The 21,809-nt window shown below is 45.7% G+C and overlaps 1 protein-coding gene across 1 annotated transcript; it reads right to left on the bottom strand.

Annotated features, from left to right (window-relative positions):
- Positions 1-7,605: 7,605 nt before the first annotated feature.
- On the bottom strand, positions 7,606-19,538 carry LOC130479155 (cytosolic 5'-nucleotidase 1A-like). The gene is made up of 6 exons (XM_056851497.1): positions 19,494-19,538; positions 17,113-17,280; positions 13,836-13,965; positions 10,734-10,856; positions 8,864-9,042; positions 7,606-7,966 (listed from the first exon to the last, which is right to left on the bottom strand). Exons 1-6 carry the CDS (start codon positions 19,536-19,538, stop codon positions 7,664-7,666), a joined length of 948 nt encoding a protein of 315 aa, XP_056707475.1. The 3' UTR covers positions 7,606-7,663.
- Positions 19,539-21,809: the final 2,271 nt, after the last annotated feature.

Genomic DNA, 21,809 nt, shown 5'->3' with positions numbered 1-21,809 from the left:
GTGACGGGAGTTTTGGCTTGGATTTGCTGCTCTCATGGTCCCCCCCCCACACACACATAGGATCACACCGGCTGGAGGGAGACCCAGAGCAGACTGGCTGCCCCTCTTCAGAAGGGTGATGGGAGTTTTGGCTTGGATTTGCTGCTCTCGGAATACCCCCCAAACACACACACACAGGATCATGGGAAGAGTGGGCGGGATTAGGCGGATTTGGAGCGGTGAGTCATGAGTGGCAGCAGACGTAAGCAGCGCAGAGAAGTGCGCTGTTTCTCCCGTGAAAAATTGGGATGGGGGGCGGAATCTGCACTGCCATGAAAAAGCTATTTAAATCAGTTTATTATTTGCTCCGATTCGAAACCGAAGCAAAATCCACCGTGAAGAATACCCCATTGATTTAATGGCTGTACAGTAGGGTTGCCAACCTCCAGGTAGTGGTTGGAGATCTCCCACTATTACAACTGATTTCCAGGTGATAGAGATCAGTTCCCCTGGAGAAAATGGCTGCTTTGGCCATTGGACCCTATGGCATTGAATTCCCTCCCCTCTCCAAACCCCACCCTCCTCAGGCTCCACCCCCAAAATCTCCTGGTAATTCCCAACTTGGAGCTGGCCACCCTACTGTAAAGGGCTCTGTAGTGTACGAAATGGGGATTGACTATGGTTGTCAGGTCCCTCTTCACCACCGGTGGGAGGTTTTGGGGCGGAGCTTAAGGAGGGCGGGGTTTGGGGAGGGGAAGGACTTCAACGCCATAGAGTTCAGTTGCCAAAGTGGCCATTTTCTCCAGGTGAACATTGGCTGGAGATCGGTTGTTAATAGCAGGAGATCTCCAGCTATTACCTGGAGGTTACCATAAAAAAACACCTCTGTACTGTTACCATAGGTTTAGAAATTAGTACAGGAAATACTGATATCAACAATGCAAAACAATTTATATTGAAATGCTGCAAGACAAATAATAAAGTGCTATATACAATGGGTGACTAATTAATTGCAATATATATATATATATAGAAGTTAATAATAGTCCATGATATATGTCAAATGATGTCCAAGATGGTAATCATCATGCTGAAGAATAAGATGGAAAGATGGGATAGGATCGTTTCGGAGTCTTCTTCAGTCCCAATTATATCACCAAGCGTGTATGCACTCGTTTCAATCACGACTCATTGTATTAACCCACAAACGATCGTATCCCATCTTTCCATCTTATTCTTCAGCATGATGATTACCATCTGGGACATCATTTGACATATATCATATTTCAATATAAATTGTTTTGCATTGTTGATATCAGTATTACCTGGAGGTTGGCAACCCTAGGATAGACAGGTGATGTCGATCATGTTCAAGATGGGCCAGGACTTGCTTGGAAGTGGCACCATAACCAGCCCATCTCACAAGGTCCTCTCATTTTTCCTGTAAATAGTGCAGTCCTGTAAGCAGGATGCAGCCCTGCAGAAACAGTAACCATTCACTCCAAGCATAACAATCATACCTTAATGCTGATTCCCGATTTCAAAAGGGGAACTTCTATCGTATCAACAGAAACATATTGCAACTGGATTTGCACTGTGCCAAAGTTTCTATACACTGGTTTTTAAAAGGGCTTATCACAGATGTTTACCCATTGTGTCTGCATTTAATACTCTTCTGCTCTTCTCCCAAAACCAAACAAAGGCGACGTCTCATCCGAAGGAGCAGGACGTGAACAAACCGTGTTTATTTTGAAAAGATGGATGCTGTCCTCTAGTGGATGTTATGGGCACACACAAATTGGTTGGTTTAAATGGGGAGAAAAGTGTTATTCTGCAGCTTCTTTTTCAGCAAAAATAAAATAAAAACTTGCTGATAGATCAGTGCCATCCAAAATAAAGGCCATGTCTCACAGACAGGCAATGACAAAACACTTCTGTACATCTCTTGGTCTGAAAACCCCATGGGGTCGCCATAAGTCAGCTGTGATTCCTTCTGGCAGATCCTGCATCCTCAGTTTTCCTTGTTTTCTTCTCTCCTTCCTATCCCACAACCAACCTACCTTTTATCTGCCCCCCATCTTCAGCTATATTTATTATTTATTTACTTCATATATCTAGGGTTGCCAAGCTCCAGGTGGTGGCTGGAGATCTCCCGCTATTACAACTGTCCAGGCTACAGAGATCAATTTAGCTGGAGAAAATGGTCGCTTTGGCCATTGGACTCTGTGGCATTGAAGTCCCTCCCCTCTCCAAACCCCACCCTCCTCAGACTCCACTCCCAAAATCTCCAGGTATTTCTCACTGGAGCTGGCAACCCTACATATATCCCATCTTTCTCCCCAGTGGGGAACCAAAGCATCATTATTTTCTCCATTTTATCCTCACAATAACCTTGAGCAAGCTCTCATGGCAGAGTGGTGACTGAAACCTAGGTCTCCCAGATCCTAGTCTGAAACTCTAACCACTATACAACACTGGCTTTCATGGAGTGGCTGTTGCTGAACAGTAGCAAGCCAGGCCAGGGTGAGATATGCAGATCAGGTGGCAGCAAGTCATCAGGGTGAGACATGCAAGTCAGGTGGTAGCAACTCATCTGGTGGCTGGCTCCAATGAGTCCTTCTGCAAAGGCCAAAAGAACCCTGGAAAAGGCCCTCTGCCCCCACCTTCTGCCTTTTACTGATAGAAACCAGTGTTTGAAGGCAGGCAGTAGGGTTGTATTCGCTTAGCAACAGCCATTAAGAGTATTTGTTTCTTAAAGCTACAGGTGCTGCTTCTAGCCAGCGTGGTGTAGTGATTAAGACTCTGATCTGGAGAACTGGGTTTGATTGCCCACTCCTCTACATGAGTGGCGGATGCTAATCTAGTGAACCAGGTTGGTTTCCCCACTCCTCCTCATGAAGCCAGCTAGGTGACCTTGGGCTAGTTACCTTTCTGTTAAGAGCTCTCTCAGCCCCACCTATCTCACAGGGTGTTTGTTGTGGGAGGGGAAGGGAAGGTGATTGTAAGCTGGTTTGATTCTGCCTTAAGTGGTAGAGAAAGTTGGCATATAAAAGCGGCCCTTTTCTCCAGGTGATCTGATCTCTATTGGCTGGAGATCAGTTGTAAAAGCAGGAGATCTCCAGCTTCTACCTGGAAGTTGAACCAAAATTCACACAGAAACCATGTATTCAATATTTGCAATTATATTCGAATGATTCATCCACCAATAAACCATAAATACAAGAAACATTCACAATAGTTGTATAATACAATTTCACCCAATGTGATTAACAGGTAAGTATATAAATATTTCTATCTAATATTATTTCTTTCTTTTACAGCAATATGTTCATCGATCAGATGTCAAACAGGCGAGGAAGATGGCCGTTTTGTTCTTCATCAGTTCCTCTACCTTGATATCTTCAGTTGATATATACTCCCTTTTATCTCAAGTTACAATTCTAAACTCCCCATGGGTAGATAACTGGTCCTTCTGCCTAGCCAGGCTAGTATAGTCAGTCTAAATTCAAAGGTTCCCCATTGGGATATCTCAACGGGGAACCTTTGAATTTAGACTGAAGATATCAAGGTAGAGGAACTGATGAATTTTGGTTCAGCTACTATATACATAGAAGTGTCAATCTTTTACCACTACCTGGAGGTTGGCAACCCTAGTCTGGAATCATCAGAACAAATTACAGTAGTAGAAGGAAATACGGGGCTTCCAAAAAGGCAAATCCACTATTGTCCATTACTTTTCTTTCTGCTATCTACTCTCTAAAAACATGAATAAGAAAAAGCAACATGTTAATGTAGCAGTTCTTGATCTAATGGATTCTTAAACTTGCCTCATGTGGCTAGGAAGTGGAAAGGGATTTACCATAATCTATTTACGATTCTGTAACCCTTTTCATTGTTCAAAGAGCTTTAAAACGTTTCTTTCTCATTTATTCATCAGCTTCAGGTTACTTACAAAGGATTTCTTTGACGAGGTCCTTTGGCGTTGCTGGGAGATTATGCTTCCCTAATCAGCAGGGAAAGGAATTATAGCTGTGGTTCTGAACCACACGGTGCAATCCTAAACGGAGTTATGTCCTTCTGAAACTGTAGAAGTCAATAGGCTTTCAAGAGTGTCACCCTGTTTACAATTGCAGTTATCCTCATTAAAATCCTGCCGCAACTTGTTCTCACACAGCGAGAGTTTAAGTAGATTTACCCACGAGTAAGTCCACTTTGGTACGATGAAGCTGGCCACTGGCAATATTACACTTGATTCTTTCATCGGTCATGTCTTGATATTGTTTTCTCTTTGTGATCGCATTTGATGTTATTTAAAAAAAACGCTGTCAGCCATTTTTTGGGTTTGGCTTCATCAGAATGCAAAATACTCTGCTGTTCATTCTGGGAAGGCTCCACGGCTTGGGATATGAGGCTGGTTATCACGTTTATATCTTGCCCTTCCTCAAAGCTGCTCAGCATGGCATAAGTGGAGTGTATCCCATTTTATCCTCATGACTGCCCTGTGAGATAATTGTCCACCTAATCTGCTTTGGTACAATCTGTCAGGCCTTTTACCTTTTAGCTGGAGTAACGGCTCTTGACATGAGTTAGGCCAGGTTTTGGCTACACGTTGAGTCTTTGGTTCTCGTGCCTGTGAACATCTGTGTACAGTTTCGCTCGTCCTGTTTACTGCAGCTGTGGTATTGTTCAGTCTGTCTTCCTGGGAACCGCTTATCTTGGGGTTGCCTAGCGATGTTTCCTTTTTCAGCCCGTAGTGCCTTTAAGCATGTAACTTGCCTGTGTTCGCCATTATCAGCCTTACCTGCCCGTAGGTAGGGCTGATCTTCAATCTGTCTTTTTGCTCCTAATAAAGTATTATTGCTTCAGAGCTACCTGTCTGGATGAGTTTGCTTAAAGGGTGCTAGGGACAGACGCCTGATCCTGACATTAGGCTGATAATCACGTCTTCATCTTCCTTCGGGCTGCGGTGTCGCTTTCCCCTCCAACGCCATGGCGGGTGAGCCGGAGGACACCGAGCGACCCATCACGGAGCCGGTTATCCAGATGGGAAGCAGGATAAACCGCTGCTTCCAGATGAGTTGCCAGCGGATGAACGTAAGCCCACGGACGCAGTTGGGAAGGTCTCAGGGCTTCTGGATTGTCCTGTGCGACCATGGTTGCAGTCTCCCCGGTTGTGGATGCCTTCTAGTGTGGCTACCCGGCGGTGGCGGCCAGCGGGCTCGGGCATCCAGGAGGGGCTCTGGGATTTCCCCTCCAACTCGAGGATGGGAGCCATGGGAGTTTCGGAGGAGCCTCCAATGTGGGGCGCGGGACTCTGCCGGACACAGGACTGGCGGGATAGGGAAGAGGGCTTCCAACAGCGGAGCTAGGCATTTTCAGAGTGGGGTGTGCCTGGTTTGCGGCGGAATGGGACATTTCGCTGCTGCTTGCCCTTCCCGGCCTGAAGGTCCCCCGGCCGCTCCACACCCGGCCAAGGAGGAGGCGGCACGGGCAGAAGGCAAGGATAGTCGGAAGAGTGCGGCTCCCAGAAGACGAGGACCCTCTGCTCTCAACCTCTCACCGACTAGCCAAGAGGAACAGCGTACTACACAACTCAATCCAACAGGATCGCGGATTACAAATGTGCCAGTGCCGAGCCAGTACAGCTTGTCAGCCTTGGAGGAGGAAGAGGCTTCGCCAGCCAAAAAATGTCCCAGGTCTGCTGTAAATGGGGCTCCGCAGCAGACCTCTTCTGACAAAGAGCGGGGAGCTCCAGTGATGGTGAGCGATATGGGAGAGACTTTATTTTTAGACGTTATTTTACAAAGACAGACGCCTGATCCTGACACAATCTTTTGTGAAAGATCATATTTAGTATAGGTTTGGTCACCATGTGGACAGTAAAATGAAGATTTTTGGACCTTTATGCCAACCATTCCAGTACTACCACAGTGGGCTTTTTGCTGTTATTAAAAAAAAAAAAAACTGGTTATAGGCTATAGTGGCATAAAACTATAGTGATAACCCTACAACTGATTTTTAGCCTATTAATGATAGAAGAGAAACATTGAGTGGAGCACCACAGCTGTGTTTTGAAAGAGCCTCTGGCTTACTGTAGTTTTTTGTTTCCATGAGAAAGAAACACAGGACAAGAAGTCAAGCATTTTATTGGAGACTTATAGATTCTGAGAAAAGCTACTTTTTTGATAAAGGAATTAATTCCGCTCTGTGCTCTATTTCAAAGGTGGAAAATATTTACAAATTAAGTTACAGATTACAAATTAAACAAGGCATGGATCAAATGGTAAGAAAACAAGGCCGTTTTAGGTATCTCGGAGTTAGTACACTGCTGAAGAACTTTGGAAACTGCTATCTAACTGTATATCGTCTTAACTTGTTTACCTTTATATACTGGTGGTGGAAAGGGCTATTAAGTCGCCGCCAACTCATGGTGACCCTGTAGGGTTTTCAAGGCAAGAGATGAACAGAGGTGGTTTGCCATTCCCTGTCTCTGCTTAGCCACCCTGGACTTCCATGGAGGCCGCCCATCCAAGTACTGACCAGGGCAGACCCTGCTTAGCTTCTGAAATCTGACAAGACTGGGCTGGCCTGGCCATCCAGGTCAGGGTACCTTTGTATACTATATATATATATATATGCATACTTTTGATGTTTTGTGTACTGATCAGAAAAACGGTCTAATTTTCAATATCAAAATATAGTATGTAGTAGCAAAGGTGTTGCCCTGACCTGGATGGCCCAGGCTAGCCTGATCTCGTCAGATCTCAGAAGCTAAGCAGGGTCAGCCCTGGTTAGTATTTGGATGGGAGACCACCCAGGAAGACCAGGGTTGCTGTGCAGAGGAAGGCACCTCTGTTAGTCTCTTGCCATGGAAACCCCAAAAGGGGTCGCCATAAGTTGGCTGTGACTTGAAGGCACTTTACACACACAGAACAAAGGTGTTGGCTCTTGTTGCAAAGCAAGAAAGTAAACGAGATAGAACTGAGTAATGTTATATCATGGTTACAGGAATGTCTGCAACAATAGTCCAATGGTTATTTCATTGGCCATATATGAATTGTGCTGCTCTCCCTTTAAATTCTGTTCTTTGGCACTGGAAAAAACCATGTTGTCAAATGATAATAATAATAATACCAACATGCCTATGTTAATTTCCTGTATTCAATCCTGAAAGACGCTGACCACCTCAAAGTCTCTGTAAGGTCAACAGGAATTAGTTTCTCAACAAGGTTTTGTGCCTTGTCTAGAGTGTATAGATATACAAATACAAGCGCTCCTTATGGAGAAAATCCAATGCAGTATTCAGAGGACATAGTGAATTTCGTTTATTGCTCCTGAACCAAAATACAGAAGATAAATGGATACATCTCAGGGGGTCATTTTCTGAGATCTTGTACTTTAGATCTGCTGCTACTCAAATGTAGAGGAGAAGTGAATCAGTTGGTTATAGAAGGCCCCTTTTCTTCCTTTCTTTCATTTTTGGCTTGCTGATGCTGCTTCTTATGGAGTGTATAATTTGACCTATTCCAAGTATATCACAGCAATGCCTCCGACATCATATCCAGTTTTTTTTCTCTTGGTCCCAAAATGTGGTCAGCATGGACTCAGAAATGCCACCCTGTCCTGCCAGCCTTGGCCCAGATGCCACTCAGTCAGTTCTAGTGCTGCAATACTGAAGGCTCTTTCAGCAATCACAGGGGACCAAGGCAGAGGGTATGCCGGCGTCCTGGGCACCCTGGATATTGTGAAGACCATCGTCAAAGAAGATATGTGGCTGGATCTTGGACAAGATGGGACCTTTGGGAGCTCCATCCATGAAGAAGGCTTCATCAATTGCCAAGCCCCACTCTCGAAGAGTTTTGATGGCTCGAATGCCCATGTCACGGCCACTGCGAGCAGTCACCAAGTAGGTGCGGATGGGGGAGTCCTCTGGACCAAACTTCTTGCGCATCTTCCCTAGATGTAAAGCAAAGGCTTTCAACGGGCCCTGCAAAATTAGGATAGGTAAGAGAGAAGTGGTTATTGAACTATTCCTCAGAACGGAGAGAGCACAGAAACTGAGCAAAATCATTTTCCCCAGCAGAGAACAACTATATTGGGAAGAAGGTAATCTTACTTTATCCAAATGAGAAGCAGTCACAAAATTTAATAAGAATGGTAGGAAGAATCCACCACTTTCGGGCATAGAGCTGATTCACATATGTTCGTGCGCCCTGATCAGGTGCAGCTCAATATATAACTTTGTCCATTGAAAAGCATTGTGCTTGAGGTTGTGTTGTTTGAGCAGAGGTTGCTCTGGCACAAAACTGACTACTTATATCATAGTTCTTAAGAAATGAACGGGCACACATAAGCTCACCCATAATCTCTCTCAGGCCTGCACAAGGCCAGTGACTCACTAAATTACACAACCCATAGCAGGGTTGCCAAGTACCAGGAGAAAGAAAATGTCCTGTCCCTTTCATAGGGACTTAACTGGCTGTTATTTACCTCCATGCCACAAAAAGCTTCACCTGCCCATTCCCACACATTAAGCATCTATGAAAGAGGCAGGGCATTTTTCTACAGGCATACTGGTAACCCTACCACCAGCTATGTACCACAAGGAGCTCAGTTGACCTGCTGCTCTGCTGATTGGGTGATTGGGACTGCAAAAGTGTGTGTGTGTGTAGCATCTGGCAGGTCACAACACATGTACAGTGGGTTGGGTCAGAGTCAGACTTGGCAGGTCACAGGTTGAGCAAGCTGTGTCTACCTTTAAATAGTTGATGTTGTAGAAATGAGCAGTCACCCACTCCTGCAAAATCAATTTCTGTGTGCTCAGCGGGTGCGGGAAAGGAATGAAGATAGGGAAACCCCGCGAAGTAAAAATAGGCAAGCTTACGTCTCCCATGGGCACAGCTTCCATAATTTTCTCATACTGAACTGCCTCCTCCAGCCCCTTCTCACGAAAGATGCGGTCAGTCTCATCGGAAAAGAGCACGGCATCGCCGTCAAAGACCACACGCAGCTGAGTGCTGGGAGCTTGGATCTCCTGCTGGAAGATGAGCGCTGCTGAAACCCCTGTGTGATAAACGGGCTGGCTGAAAGCGGTTTATCAGAGAAACCCTACAGATATACCTTGGCAGAGCTCCAATTGAATTAGTCCACTCTCTAGCAAGAAAGGGGCTTTAACTTCGGCTCCTTGCTTATGCTTACCAAGGCAGAAGCTTTTCAAAGGATAAAATGCAGACTCTTAAATATAGGACTTCAAGGCTTAAATAGCGCTGCTAATAAAACATGCTCCCCATCAAATTCAGGGGTATCTTTTGACTTTTATCAGCCCTCCCCATACTTATCTCACCTGTGTGATCCTTCTCAACGTAGAGCCATTTCTCTGGCCAGATTTAATGTTTTGCCATCTGCGCTACTCGAAGGCAGATTTCGGAAAACCCCTCTGCCTGACAGGCTTTGCCCTTGTGGCAACAATTGTATTGAAACGGTTACTCATGTCTTCTTTTATTGTAGTTTCTACACAGAATCTCATAACGAACTTTTAAGCCCCCCGTTGGTTAATAGACAGAATGTCTCCGATTCTTTTAACGTTTCCTATTTATTGAACAATCGTTCGCCCCAAACATTGGAGACAGTGGCAGTTTTTAAAGTTTGTTTTAAAAGCCCGCCAAACAGCTAATTAGATGGCAGCATTAACAAACAGCGCTATCCGATGTAACTGTCTTTTAACTATTCCATAAGGGGCACTTTTTAATATTTCCATTCCTTTTGTTTCCTTCTGTATTGTGTTTTTATGCCTATAAAGGAATGATGATGATGACCTAGCAAGAAATGGTCTCCTGAGATTAAAGCAGAGAAGGAGAGGCAGACGTAGTGTATCTGTATACGGTGAACATGTAAATTGTCCGAGGAATGCTCTGGGGCTGTACAACCACCTCATAACATTTTTGAAACCCCACAACTGATGGTTGTCATCAGCATTCAGAGGAAGGAGAACAAGATGCCTTTGAAGCAGCTGTCCACTTTGTGGGAATATTCACCAAATACAGGTTGTGTGGGCCCTGACTGGATGGCCCAGGCTAGCCTGATCTCGTCAGATCTCAGAAGCTAAGCAGGGTCAGCCCTGGTTAGTATTTGGATGGGAGACCACCAAGGAAGTCCAGGGTTGCTGTGCAGAGGAAGGCACCGGCAAACCACCTCTGTTAGTCTCTTGCCATGAAAACCCCCCAAAAGGGGTCGCCATAAGTCGGCTGCGACTTGACGGCACTTTACACACACACACAGGTTGTGTGGGGAGGAAGACAGGAGACAGACTTCATTCCCCGCCCCCCTTCTCCTTGCTAGCTGCGTGGGGCAAAGTTTCTCAAGATATCTTCTCAGAAATGTGGAGCAATACTGCAGGGAAGGCGCTTCCTCTTTCATCAGGAGCAGACTTATTGTTATAACCAATGAACTTGGAAGCGTGCGGCTGAATTCACTGAACAGCAGCTTCACTGTGGGCTGGTGCACACAGTTGTCGCTGTCCCTGTGATTTTCTGGGGAAATAATTTGGTGCAAACCCAGAACAATGCTTTTAACGCTTCTCTGCTTGCTCTTATTTCACGGACTGGGTAGCTTTGTTAAAAAAAGTGCCTGTGGAACTGGTGGCAAGCCAGAAGGGAGGAAAGAATGGTGGGCCCAGGATATCAAATCAAAGGAGATGGCAACATATGCAAGAGCAAGTATCTAGGCCAAAGGGGAAGGAAATAATGGAGACAAACCTCTCTGAAGTGCATGGCATACATCCGTCCTGTCAGCAGAGAGAAAAAGCTTGACGTTGTGTGTTTTCAAGTACTGGGTAGAGTCTTCCTCACTGACAAAGCAAAACTTGGAGATTTCTAAACCTTAAATGGAGAACATACATGAACACACATGAAGGCACTTTATACTGAATCAGACCACTGGCTCATCAAGGTCATTACTGTTTACTCAGACTGACCGCAGCTGTCCAGGGTCTCAGGCTGAGGTCCTTCGCAGCGTAGTGTGGTGGTTAAGAGAGGTGGACCGTAATCTGGAGAACTGGGTTTGGTTCCCCACTCCTCCACATGAGGGCGGACTCTAATCTGGTGAAGCAGGTTGGTTTCCCTACTCCTACACATGAAGCCAACTGGGGGACCTTGGGTTAATCACAGCTCTCTCCGAACTCTCTCAGCCTCACCTACCTCACAAGATGTCTGTCATGGGGAGAGGAAGGGAAGGCGATTGTAATCCGGTTTGATTCTCCTTTAAAAGATAGAGAAAAACCAACTCTTCTTCTACGACCCAATCTTTTTAACCAGTTGAACCTGGGAGCTTCTGCATGCCAAACAGATGCTCTGCCACTGAGCCACGGTCCCTTCCCACAAATCAGGTTAAAGAGGGTTGTAAATGGGAACGCAGACAGCTTAAGAAAAAATATGATATTGCAAAGACTCATTATCAGGGCTAAGCGAAGATGTTCCATTCCAAGATGGACTCCCAAGTGGTGGTTCCCACATAGGGAACTAAGAGCAACCAAACACACATTAAAATCCATTGTGGGAATAAGTTCTGGGGATGATTTGAAGGCATGGGAATGGTGGGTAGAGAAAGGCTTAAGCATCCCATGGCTCCCCCCCTCTTCAATTTGGAAGTGGGTTTCAAAAATAGCCACTGGAGCAACAGAACACAATTGAATTTGGTCTTTATTCTGGGTAAAGTGCAGGTATACTAGATGGCTTGGTGGTGTGCATTTTTTCACTCTCCCACATTTATCTGCCTCAAACAAAAACAAGTTATTTCTGCTTTTTTTGTTTTTGACTAGTTAGCTTCGGGGCAAGTTTATACAGACTATGTAGTTATCTTTTTTTGTGGTTAGTTACCTGGGCCACAGACTTCTGCTTAAGCTTGCACCCGCTCTCAAATGGAAGTCATGGGTGTATTTTGGTTCTGTGTTTAAAAATTAGTCTGCATTTGTAACACTTGGAAACTGTCCCTATGTGTCACTACAGTGCTGTTTGCCCAGTTAGCAACACTACAGCAGCGCTGCAGGTCTACTAAATGCAATAAAATGCAATAAAAGCCTAATAACCAGATGCTTTGGTCCAAACCAGCAAGGCAAGGGGGCAATTTGGAAGACAGAAGTGGTGGGGAAGGAAGAACGGCCAAACCTTTCCTCTGTTTGATGCTTTCCAATTTTTCCACAAACAGCTTCTCCCACTCCCAGGCTCCAGCTGCTTGTCTGCTACACAAATGCTTTGGTGATTTGGGAGGTGGAGGTGCTGGTGTGTGGATGATTTTTCGTGGGGGAAAGCGGTGCATGCTCGAAACATGTCTCCTGTCTAGGCTGCTCTAGCCAGGCAAGCTGCTCATCCTGGCCTGGAACAGAGGAGGGAGAGGGGCTCAGCCGTAGTGACCACTTGCCTTTTCTACCCTCTGCTCAACCTAGAACTTGGCAGATGCCACTATGGAGCCACCATCCCCTCCTAATTTATGCAACATTCCTCTTTAATCAACAAATTCATTTCAGTACTGGCAAGCAATAACAAAAGAGCCCCGTGGCGCAGAGTGGTAAGCTGCAGTACTGCAGTCAAAAGCTCTGCTCACGACCTGAGTTCAATCCCGACAGAAGTCGGTTTCAGGGAGCTGGCTCAAGGTTGACTCAGCCTTCCATCCTTCCGAGGTCGGTGAAACGAGTACCCAGCTTGCTGGGGGTAAAGGGAAGATGACTGGGGAAGGAACTGGCAAACCACCCCGTAAAACAAAGTCTGCCTAGTAAACATTGGGATGTGACATCACCCCATGGGTCAGGAATGACCCAGTGCTTGCATAGGGGACTACCTTTACCTTTAACCAATAAAAAAAAAGCCAAGTGACGGAAGGTTGTGGTGGATACTAGGACTGGATTTTGTTAAGGAATGGAAAGACTGGAGACTTGCAAATGACTGGGCTTAGAGGGACTCAATTCTTTGACTTTGCCTAGCAAGAGAAGAGCCCTGACCTGGATAGCCCCAGATATCAGAAGCTAATCAGGGTCAGCCCTGGTTAGAATTTGGATGGGCGATCTCCACACACAGAGGCAGGAAATGGCAAACCATCTCCGAACATCTCTTGCCTTGAAAACCCCATGGGGTTGCATACAGTCACACAAAAAAGCCGTGGGCATATCTGTTTGGGAAATATAGAATTGCTGTGCAAGTCCTTTTCCTAAGAATGTGACTGAGATTGCCCGTTAATCTTCCTGGAGAAAGGCGCGCTTGCACATGCTCAGAGACATGTTGTAATAGCCCATGGAAGAGCCAGGTTGCAGTTCTCCAGTGAAATGACCAGCAAAAAGGCATAGCCCCTTTGCCTCGTTCTCTTTCCCCCAAATCTCTTTGTCCCTGGGCTGCCAGTCTTCTTGAGTCCTGGCTGGTACTAATGCATAGTAGTCTCCTTATTTTCATCTGTGATGTGGGGACAGCTGTGGGGACGGCTCTGCTGGGTTTTCCTCCATTTCTTTTCTTCCCCCAACCCTTACGTTGCCTGTAGATTTCTTGCCATCGCTCAGCCACAATACTGGACTTGCTTTTTTAAAAATGATGAGCTCCTAGTTACAGGTAGAGAGGGTTGCAAAGGGGCCATCTTGCTTCCACAAGAGCAGAGGAGGGCGTGCAAAGTTGAGCTTTCCCTAGAGCAGAGAAACATGGACTCTCTTTACCAACCACTGCACAGAGATTCCTTCCAGGACTATACTTTTGTATTTTCACTGCCTCCCTCCCCCGTATAGATCTTGTGATATTTAATAATATCCTTATTATGTGAACTAGTTCTTCGATGTGCACAATGGGGAAAGCTGACTCCAAAGTAAAGGAGGAGCAACCTACCATGCAGTTTAGCACTGTTGATGACGCGCATACCACTCTCTGGACTGTTATTGGACAGAACAATAACATCAAAGAGCCCCTTCTCCTCCGGGTTTCTTTCAAGGAGCTTCTTGTTCACAGACTGCACTGCCTGAAAGAACAGCAAGCGATGTAAATAAATTAATTTTACAAAAACTATGACGTTTAATGGCCATGAGTGGGTATGCTTTGGGTGAAGACGGCTCTAGCTTTCTAAGTATGGTGTGAAAGAATCGTCAGTGCCTGAAAACATAATATAGGCTGCAGCCACACACTGTTGGATATTGCATGGTCATCGCACTACAGCTATTCACAACTGGATTATTTTGCCCGCACCTGAAAATCCAGCTGCAAATGATTCCTGTAGTTGCAACAATAATGTCGTATCCAATAATGTGTAGATGTACCCATACATTTCAAAGAGAGGCAGTACAGTATGGTGATTAAAGTATCGGACTGGGGGGACCATGGGTTGGATCCCATCAACTTTTGCAGATAATCTCACCCCAGTTCTCCTCCACACTGCAATTCCCATTTCTCTTTGTTTTAGTCCATGTGGGCCCCATGATTAGGGTTGCCAGCTCCCAATTGGGAATTACCTGGAGATTTTGGGGGTGGAGCTTGAGGAGGGTGGGGTTTGGAGAGGGGCTTCAATGTCATGGAGTCCAATGGCCAAAGCAGCCATTTTCTCCAGGGGAGCTGATCTCTATCACAGGGAGAGCAGTTGTTTCTCCAGCCACCATCTGGAGGTTGGCAACCCTACCCATGATCCTTGGCGTAGTGTTCTCCACTGTTAAAAGGGAATCCTTTTCTCTTGGTATCAGTGGAAAAGCAGGCAGGATCCAACCCTTGGGTTCAAATCCCCACTCTGATTGAAGCTGACTTTGGGCCTATCACATATCCTCAGCCTAACTTATCTCTAGGGTTGCCAGGTCCCTCTTCGCCACAGGCGGGAGGTTTTTGGGGCGGAGCCTGAAGAGGGTGGGGTTTGGGGAGGGGAGGGACTTCAATGCCATAGAGTCCAATTGCCAAAGCGGCCATTTCCGCCAGGTGAACTGATCTCTATTGGCTGGAGATCCGTTGTAATAGCTGGAGATCAGATGTAATAGCAGGAGATTTCCTGCCACCCCCTGGAGGTTAGATTTTGCAACCTGATTTACGCTATAATAGGTTGTTTTTGCTAGAACACTATCATTCTTCTTATTGAGGTGGTGACCACCTGGAGGTTGGCAGCCCTACTTACCTCACAGGGCAGTCATGAAGATAAAATGGGATACACTCCACTTATGCCATGTGGAGATGCTTTGAGGAAGGGCAAGATATAAATGCGATAATTACTATGAAGGAATCATGTCCTGGAGTGAACTCTGAAAAACGGATCTGCAGGTTTCCAGAGCTTCAGGGAGAAGCTGCTGTAACGCGCACCTATTTGCAGTATCTCAGATACCAACATGCTCCACCCTGTCCTTGGAGTAGTTCTGCAAGTACTTTTAGAATGCTGGGGATTATTATTATTATTTTTTTGCAACGTCAAGGATGAATGCATATGCATAGGAACACACACATACTTCTTTAAAATATATTAACATAAAGGCAGACAGTCTGCCTGAAGCACAAGGCCAGACTAGAAACTGAGCCAGCATTCAACTATATTATTCAACTTCCCCTCGCAAGGGAGGGGAAATCCCACCCCCTTACCCTTCCCTGCTTCCTGTCCTGCAACCCTTTCCCCTCCCTCAGTGCACAGCCTCCCAACTGCCTGGTTTCCCCCTCCTTCTTACTACATACCCAATCATCTGGTGGGGTTTGGGGAGGGGTAGCACCCCCATCACAACCTTTCCAGTCATCATATTACTTCTGCCCTCTCCAACCCACCAAATCAGCTCTCTGGCCAATCTTCCTTCACTTCCAACCAATTCTATTTTCCCCTAGGCTTGCCAGTCCCCAGTTGAGGCAGAGTATTCCCTTTTCCCCAGACCATAGAATCATGGAGTTAGAAGGGACCTCCAGGGTTATCTAGTCCAACCTTCTGCACAATGCAGGAAATTCACAACTACCTCCCTCACACCCCCCCAGTGACCCCTGGTTCATGCCCAGAAGATGGCAAAAAAACCCTCCAGGATCCTTGGCCAATCTGGCCTGGAGGAAAATTGTACACATGAACACATGAAGCTGCCTTATACCGAATCAGACCCTTGGTCCATCAAAGTCAGTATTGTCAATTCTGACTGGCAGCGGCTCTCAAGGGTCTCAGGCTGAGGTCTTTCACATCACCTACTTGCCTAGTCCATTTAACTGGAGATGCTGGGGACTGAACCTGGAACTTTCTGCATGCCAAGCAGAGGCTCTGCCACTGAGCCACAGCCCCTCCCTGACCAACAAAGTGGTGATCAGCATTATCGTGGGCATGTAAGAAAGGGCCACAAGAGCCAAGCACTGACGCAACCCTTCCTGCCCTCCCTCTCATGATCTGCCTAAGCTCACAGAATCAGCATTGCTGTCAGATGTTCCACCATTTTAACTGCCAGAAAGTTCTTCATAGTATTTAGCTGAAAATTCTTTTGATTTAATTTCAACCCGTTGGTTCTGGTCCGACATTCTGGGGCAACAGAAAACAACTCTGCACCATCCTCTATATGACAGCCCTTCAAGTACTTGAAGATGGTTATCCTATCACCTCTCAGTCATCTCCTCTCCAGGCTAAACATACGGAGCTCCTTCAACCTTTCCTCATAGGACTTGGTCTCCAGACCCCTCACCATCTTCATTGCCCTCCTCTAGACACCCATTACTAATAGATATACAATATGTATAAGTGTTAAGCTGCAGTACTGCAGTCAAAAGCTCTGCTCACGACCTGAGTTCGATCCCGACGGAAGTCGGTTTCAGGTAGCCGGCTTAAGGTTGACTCAGCCTTCCATCCTTCCGAGGTCGGTGAAATGAGTACCCAGCTTGCTGGGGGTAAAGGGAAGATGACTGGGGAAGGCACTGGCAAACCATCCCGCAAACAAAGTCTACCTTGGAAATGTCTGGATGTGACGTCACCCCATGGGTCAGGAATAACCTGGTGCTTGCACAGGGGATCTTTTTAAAGCTGGGGTCATGCTATAAGTGAGAAACTCACTGCGACTGCTTTTAGGAATGCTATGTCAGTCTCAACTCTGCATAATATTTCACCAACACACAACTCACTGACTTCAGGGTCTCTCTTTAAGATGAAATAAAACATTTTGCACACACACCCCTCCAAGCACTTTACCTGAACAAAAGCAAAGGCGGTCCCTTGCTCCAAGGAGAGATTTTCATTGGCTTGCTGATGCTTCACATATTCATCCTTGCCCTTTGCCAAGAAAATCTCATGCTCCTTTTCCAGGTTGAAAATGGCCCTCGTTGTTACAGCGATAACCAGAGCTTCATTTGGGTCTTTCTGAAGATGAGAAGCCCAGAAACAAATAAAGTACAGATTTAACTGACCTTCCGGCATTGATCAAGAAGAAAAAAAGCCACGATGCTACTAACAAGAACCAACATTTGTCTACTGTGTATTTGCACTTTCTCCCCATCAAATCCATGGCCCTTGCATTTTCATCTATTCAATGTTGCATGTGCCTCTCCTCCCAGTGAGTATATCTACTTGGAAAACAATCTGTCAGAAAGATGATCATTCATATCCATTCAGGTAACCCTGGAGATGAAAGAACACTTGAACAAAAAGATATGATTTGAACCTATAACCAAGGCTACCAAAATCCCCATGACAAAGATGGCTCACCCTCATACCACCTAGACCCAGTATATAAAAATCAGAGTGACCAGGGCACATGCTTCCCCCATATATTGCCCAACCCCCCAGCTACTATATCCACAGCAGGCTTATACCACCACCCCCTTCTAACCAAATCAAAATGACTCTGTTGGTCATGTGAGAGACTACCGTTGCTCAGTTCCCTGTTTTAAGCTCCTTAAAAGGGAGCTTGGCATAAAATAATAAATAATAATAATTGTGAACTCCTGACACTCACCAGGAGTTTCACTGCTGGGCAGGCTATGAAAGGTATGCTTCATGGTGTAGTGGTTAAGAAAGGTACAATTACTTTTTTGCAAAATAAATGTATATTTTTAGTAATTACAGTGTACATATATTGTACATATTACTCGCAGTATACAGTAGATACTAACTGTACATGTGTGTGTGTGTAAAGTGCCTTCAAGTCGCAGCCGACTTATGGCGACTCCTTTATGGGGTTTTCAAGGCAAGAGACTAACAGAGGTGGTTTGCCAGTGCCTTCCTCTGCACAGCAACCCTGGTATTCCTTGGTGGTCTCCCATCCAAATACTAACCAGGGCTGACCCTGCTTAGCTTCTGAGATCTGATGAGATCAGGCTAGCCTGGGCCATCCAGGTCAGGGCATACAGTACATACAGATTGTTATAATTGAATTTTTAAATAAATAATTTTAAATAAACCTATTATATTTTCAAGCTATTAAAAGGTCATTAACATTTTAAACATATTGTCTAATGTTTAAGGCTCCCCCACTTCATCAGGGGCCCGCTTGCCATCAGGCAAGCTGACACTCTGGCCAGTTCGCCGCTGTCATTAAGGTACTTCTACACTGCTTTTCTCCCCCAATGAACTTACAGAAATTTCCAAACCAAATTGAACAAGCCAGATAACAACAGCAGCAGCAACCAAAGCACATCCTGGGCTGCTTTCACACTAGGTTAACAAAACGCCTGGAAAAAAATGACTATAACAGAGGCTTAATGTGCAGAAACGGGCAGGTGAAATTCTTCATGCCGTAGAGTAAATAACACCCCACTAAATCTCTGTTAAAGGAACAGGACTTTCTCTCCAGGCCAGTTGGCAACCATATTCCACACAAGTATTTTTCCTATGCGGACAGCTGAACGCCCATTCATTTTGGGGAGCATTCGCCTGACTTGTGAGCCTCCTGGTGCTTTCTCCTTTCAGACGGATCCAAGGAAAGCTTCCTTTGATCCAACCAAATCTTCCTTTGATCCAACTAAATCTTCCTTTGATCCAACTAAATCTTCCTTTGATCCGATCAAAGGAAGTGCAGAGCATCTGGGTGGACACTCCAACCATAGCCAGTCTAGGGAGAAGGTGGAGCTAAGCTCTACATCCCTGCTCTCCCTTTTATTATAGTTCCTAGCAGAGCCACAGGGTCCCTTTAACCATAGATCAGCTGTGAAGGGGAAGTGGGGTGGTGGTGTTGATGTGCAGCTCTCCTCATGTGGGCACTCACACACCGACACAACAAACAAAAGGGGCAGTGTCAGTGGCAACTAGTATAGGGATAGGGCGTGTGGACATCTCTACCCTGCTTGCCACTGCTTCTACAGATAAGGGTACCTTTTCTTGCCCCTGTATAGAAGCTGCCCTGGGTGGGTCCTTATTCCCTGAGCTGGCTATTGTAGGCCCCAGGCTGTGAGCCTTCAGCCAAGAGCCATTTGGCTCACACCTCTGGCCCCATCCAGACTTTTATACCTGCATCCAATAAGAAGGCAGAAGCTCAGCTAGATGTCATGCAGCCGGGCGGGGGCTCCCAAAAACCCCAAGGAGCTTCTGCGAAAGCATTCAAAATACCGAATGTGTTGTTCCTTTTAATAGCTTACCTGTCTCACACTGGTGTTTATGATTGTGTTTTCAGGGTCTGCCATCTTCTATTTGAAGTAAAGACAAAAAAATAAATATTTGAGAACTTGGAGGGGGAAAGAGCTGTATGTCACACTGCATTCTATTTACAGACCAGAAATGTAGCAGTGGGGGAAAAAATAATAGATGCCATGTATGGCATACCTTAGAAACCAACAAGATTTTGAAGGTATGAACTTTCAAGAGTCAAAGGGAGCACTGATTTGTGAAATCTCATACCCCCCAAATCTTGTTGGCCTCTAAGGTGCGACTGGACTCGAATCTAGCGATGCTTTACCAAGAATGTCTAACCACTCAAGTAGCCAAATTTTGCCTCCAGTCTAGTGGGATTCGTAAACGGCTGATTGAAAACCTTCCCCCACAGAAGATCTTTCCTCCTCTTCTTCAAAGCATCCCTCCCAACTTTTATTAATTTAACCTAACTTTGATTTTTATTCAGAGCTGATAACTGTATCGAAATAAAATTTGATTGAGTGACCAAGAATGTCTTTCAGAGCTGGGAAAACTAACCAGATCTGCACATAGCAAATCTCCACTCTATGGCCTTATAACACCGGCAGTGACATATTTTAGAGGGATAAAATATGGATCAAGCAAAAAAGTTAGATGGTCCAAACTAAATGAGACATTGGAGAATCTGTGACTAGATCTCCAGTCTTAACTTTTCCGTGTGAGTGTTTTTAATTCATACTAATTTCAGGGGACCGGGGAAGGGACTTTGATCCTTTCCCTGTGCCATTTCCCCCCAGAACAGGGAACAGATGGGTATTTGTAAGTTCATCCTATCAGAGCAAATAACTTGGGGGGGGGGGTATTTGGAAAAAACAGTACGAGGGAGAAGTTAACACCACTCCCATGCACTACGGCTATTAAAGGAAATTTAAATAGAAGGGACATCTGATCATGGATCACCAGTATCACGTCTGGTTCGGCCTTTCCTGATGAAAACGAATCGGTACAACACATTTCTATGTAGCCAGCATTGTCTATGTCAGGGGTCCCCAAACTTGCTGAACTTGAACTTAACTAGTTTCCTTGCTGTTAAAAGAGCACCTCTAATGAAGTAGGTAATTGCCTATGAAACCTCATGGTCTTGTAATAACATCATTTTGGTGAGTCTTAAAGGCGCAGTTGGATTATCTTAATATTTGTTTAAAAGGAAAGAATGACAAGTACAGTCCTAAGCAGCCACACCCTTCTAAACCCATAAGGGTGTAACTCTGCCAAGGATCTGACTGTAACACAGCTACCCAGGTGCAATTATATGCATTAGAATCAGACCTGTTGATGCATTAAATTGGGACTAATTAAGCAAAAAACAAACGAACACTGCCCTTGGTGAATCCTCTGCCAACCTTTGCTGTACAAGAAGTGTAGTGGATTTGACGTATGAGGAGTATCTGCTTGGCGTGCCAAAGGTCCCAGGTTCAACTCCTGGCATCTCCAGTTAAAGGGACCAGGCAAGCAGGTGATGTGAAAGACCTCTGCCTGAGACCCTGGAAAGCTTTTATTTATTTCTTTATTATAATAGTTATATCCCATCATCCCTTCTGGCTCAAGGTGGCCTACAAGTGCCGGGGAGGGGCTGTGGCTCAGTGTTAGAGCATCTGCTTGGCATGCAGAAGGTCCCAGGTTCACTCCCCGGCATCTCCAGTTAAAGGGACCAGGCAAGTAGGTGATGTAAAAGACCTCCGCCTGAGACCCTGGAGAGCCGCTGCCGGTCTGAGTAGACAATACTGACTTTGATGGACCAAGGGTCGGATTCAGTAGAAGGCAGCTTCATGTGTCACTAATGTCAGAGCGTTGTCCAGTGTGCAACAAGCGAGCGAAACCAAGCCTTACGGTTCTCGCGGAAAACTGTATGGCTTGGTTTCGCCTACTTGTGTGTTTTGCCATCAGGTTTTCGTGAAAAACTGCTCATGAACATCAGAAGAGACCTGGCTGGATCAGACCAAAGGCCAGTTTAGAATGGAGCTCAGCTCCACCCACCACCCACTGTCCTGCACTGGCTGCAGGCTGAACAGCCACGTGGATCTTCTGCCTGTAAGCTACCCCCATGGTTTTCCTGATGAGTCAGATTAAAAGACGTTTTCCTTGATCTGGATCACAGGGGGAAACTAGAGAACCTCGGGGGGGGGGTAATGCCCCAGACAGGGCACAATGGCTGTTACCGCACTAGGTATTACCTAGCAATGTATTAAGAGCTTGAAACTGTTATAAAAAATACTGTTCGCACTTTGTTTGGCCCCTTTAGCTGTGAAGACGTCTTCCAACCA

The sequence above is a fragment of the Euleptes europaea genome, chromosome 6 (assembly GCF_029931775.1).
Source record: "Euleptes europaea isolate rEulEur1 chromosome 6, rEulEur1.hap1, whole genome shotgun sequence".
NCBI lineage: Eukaryota > Metazoa > Chordata > Lepidosauria > Squamata > Sphaerodactylidae > Euleptes > Euleptes europaea.
This window is presented reverse-complemented; position numbering and strand designations above follow the sequence as displayed.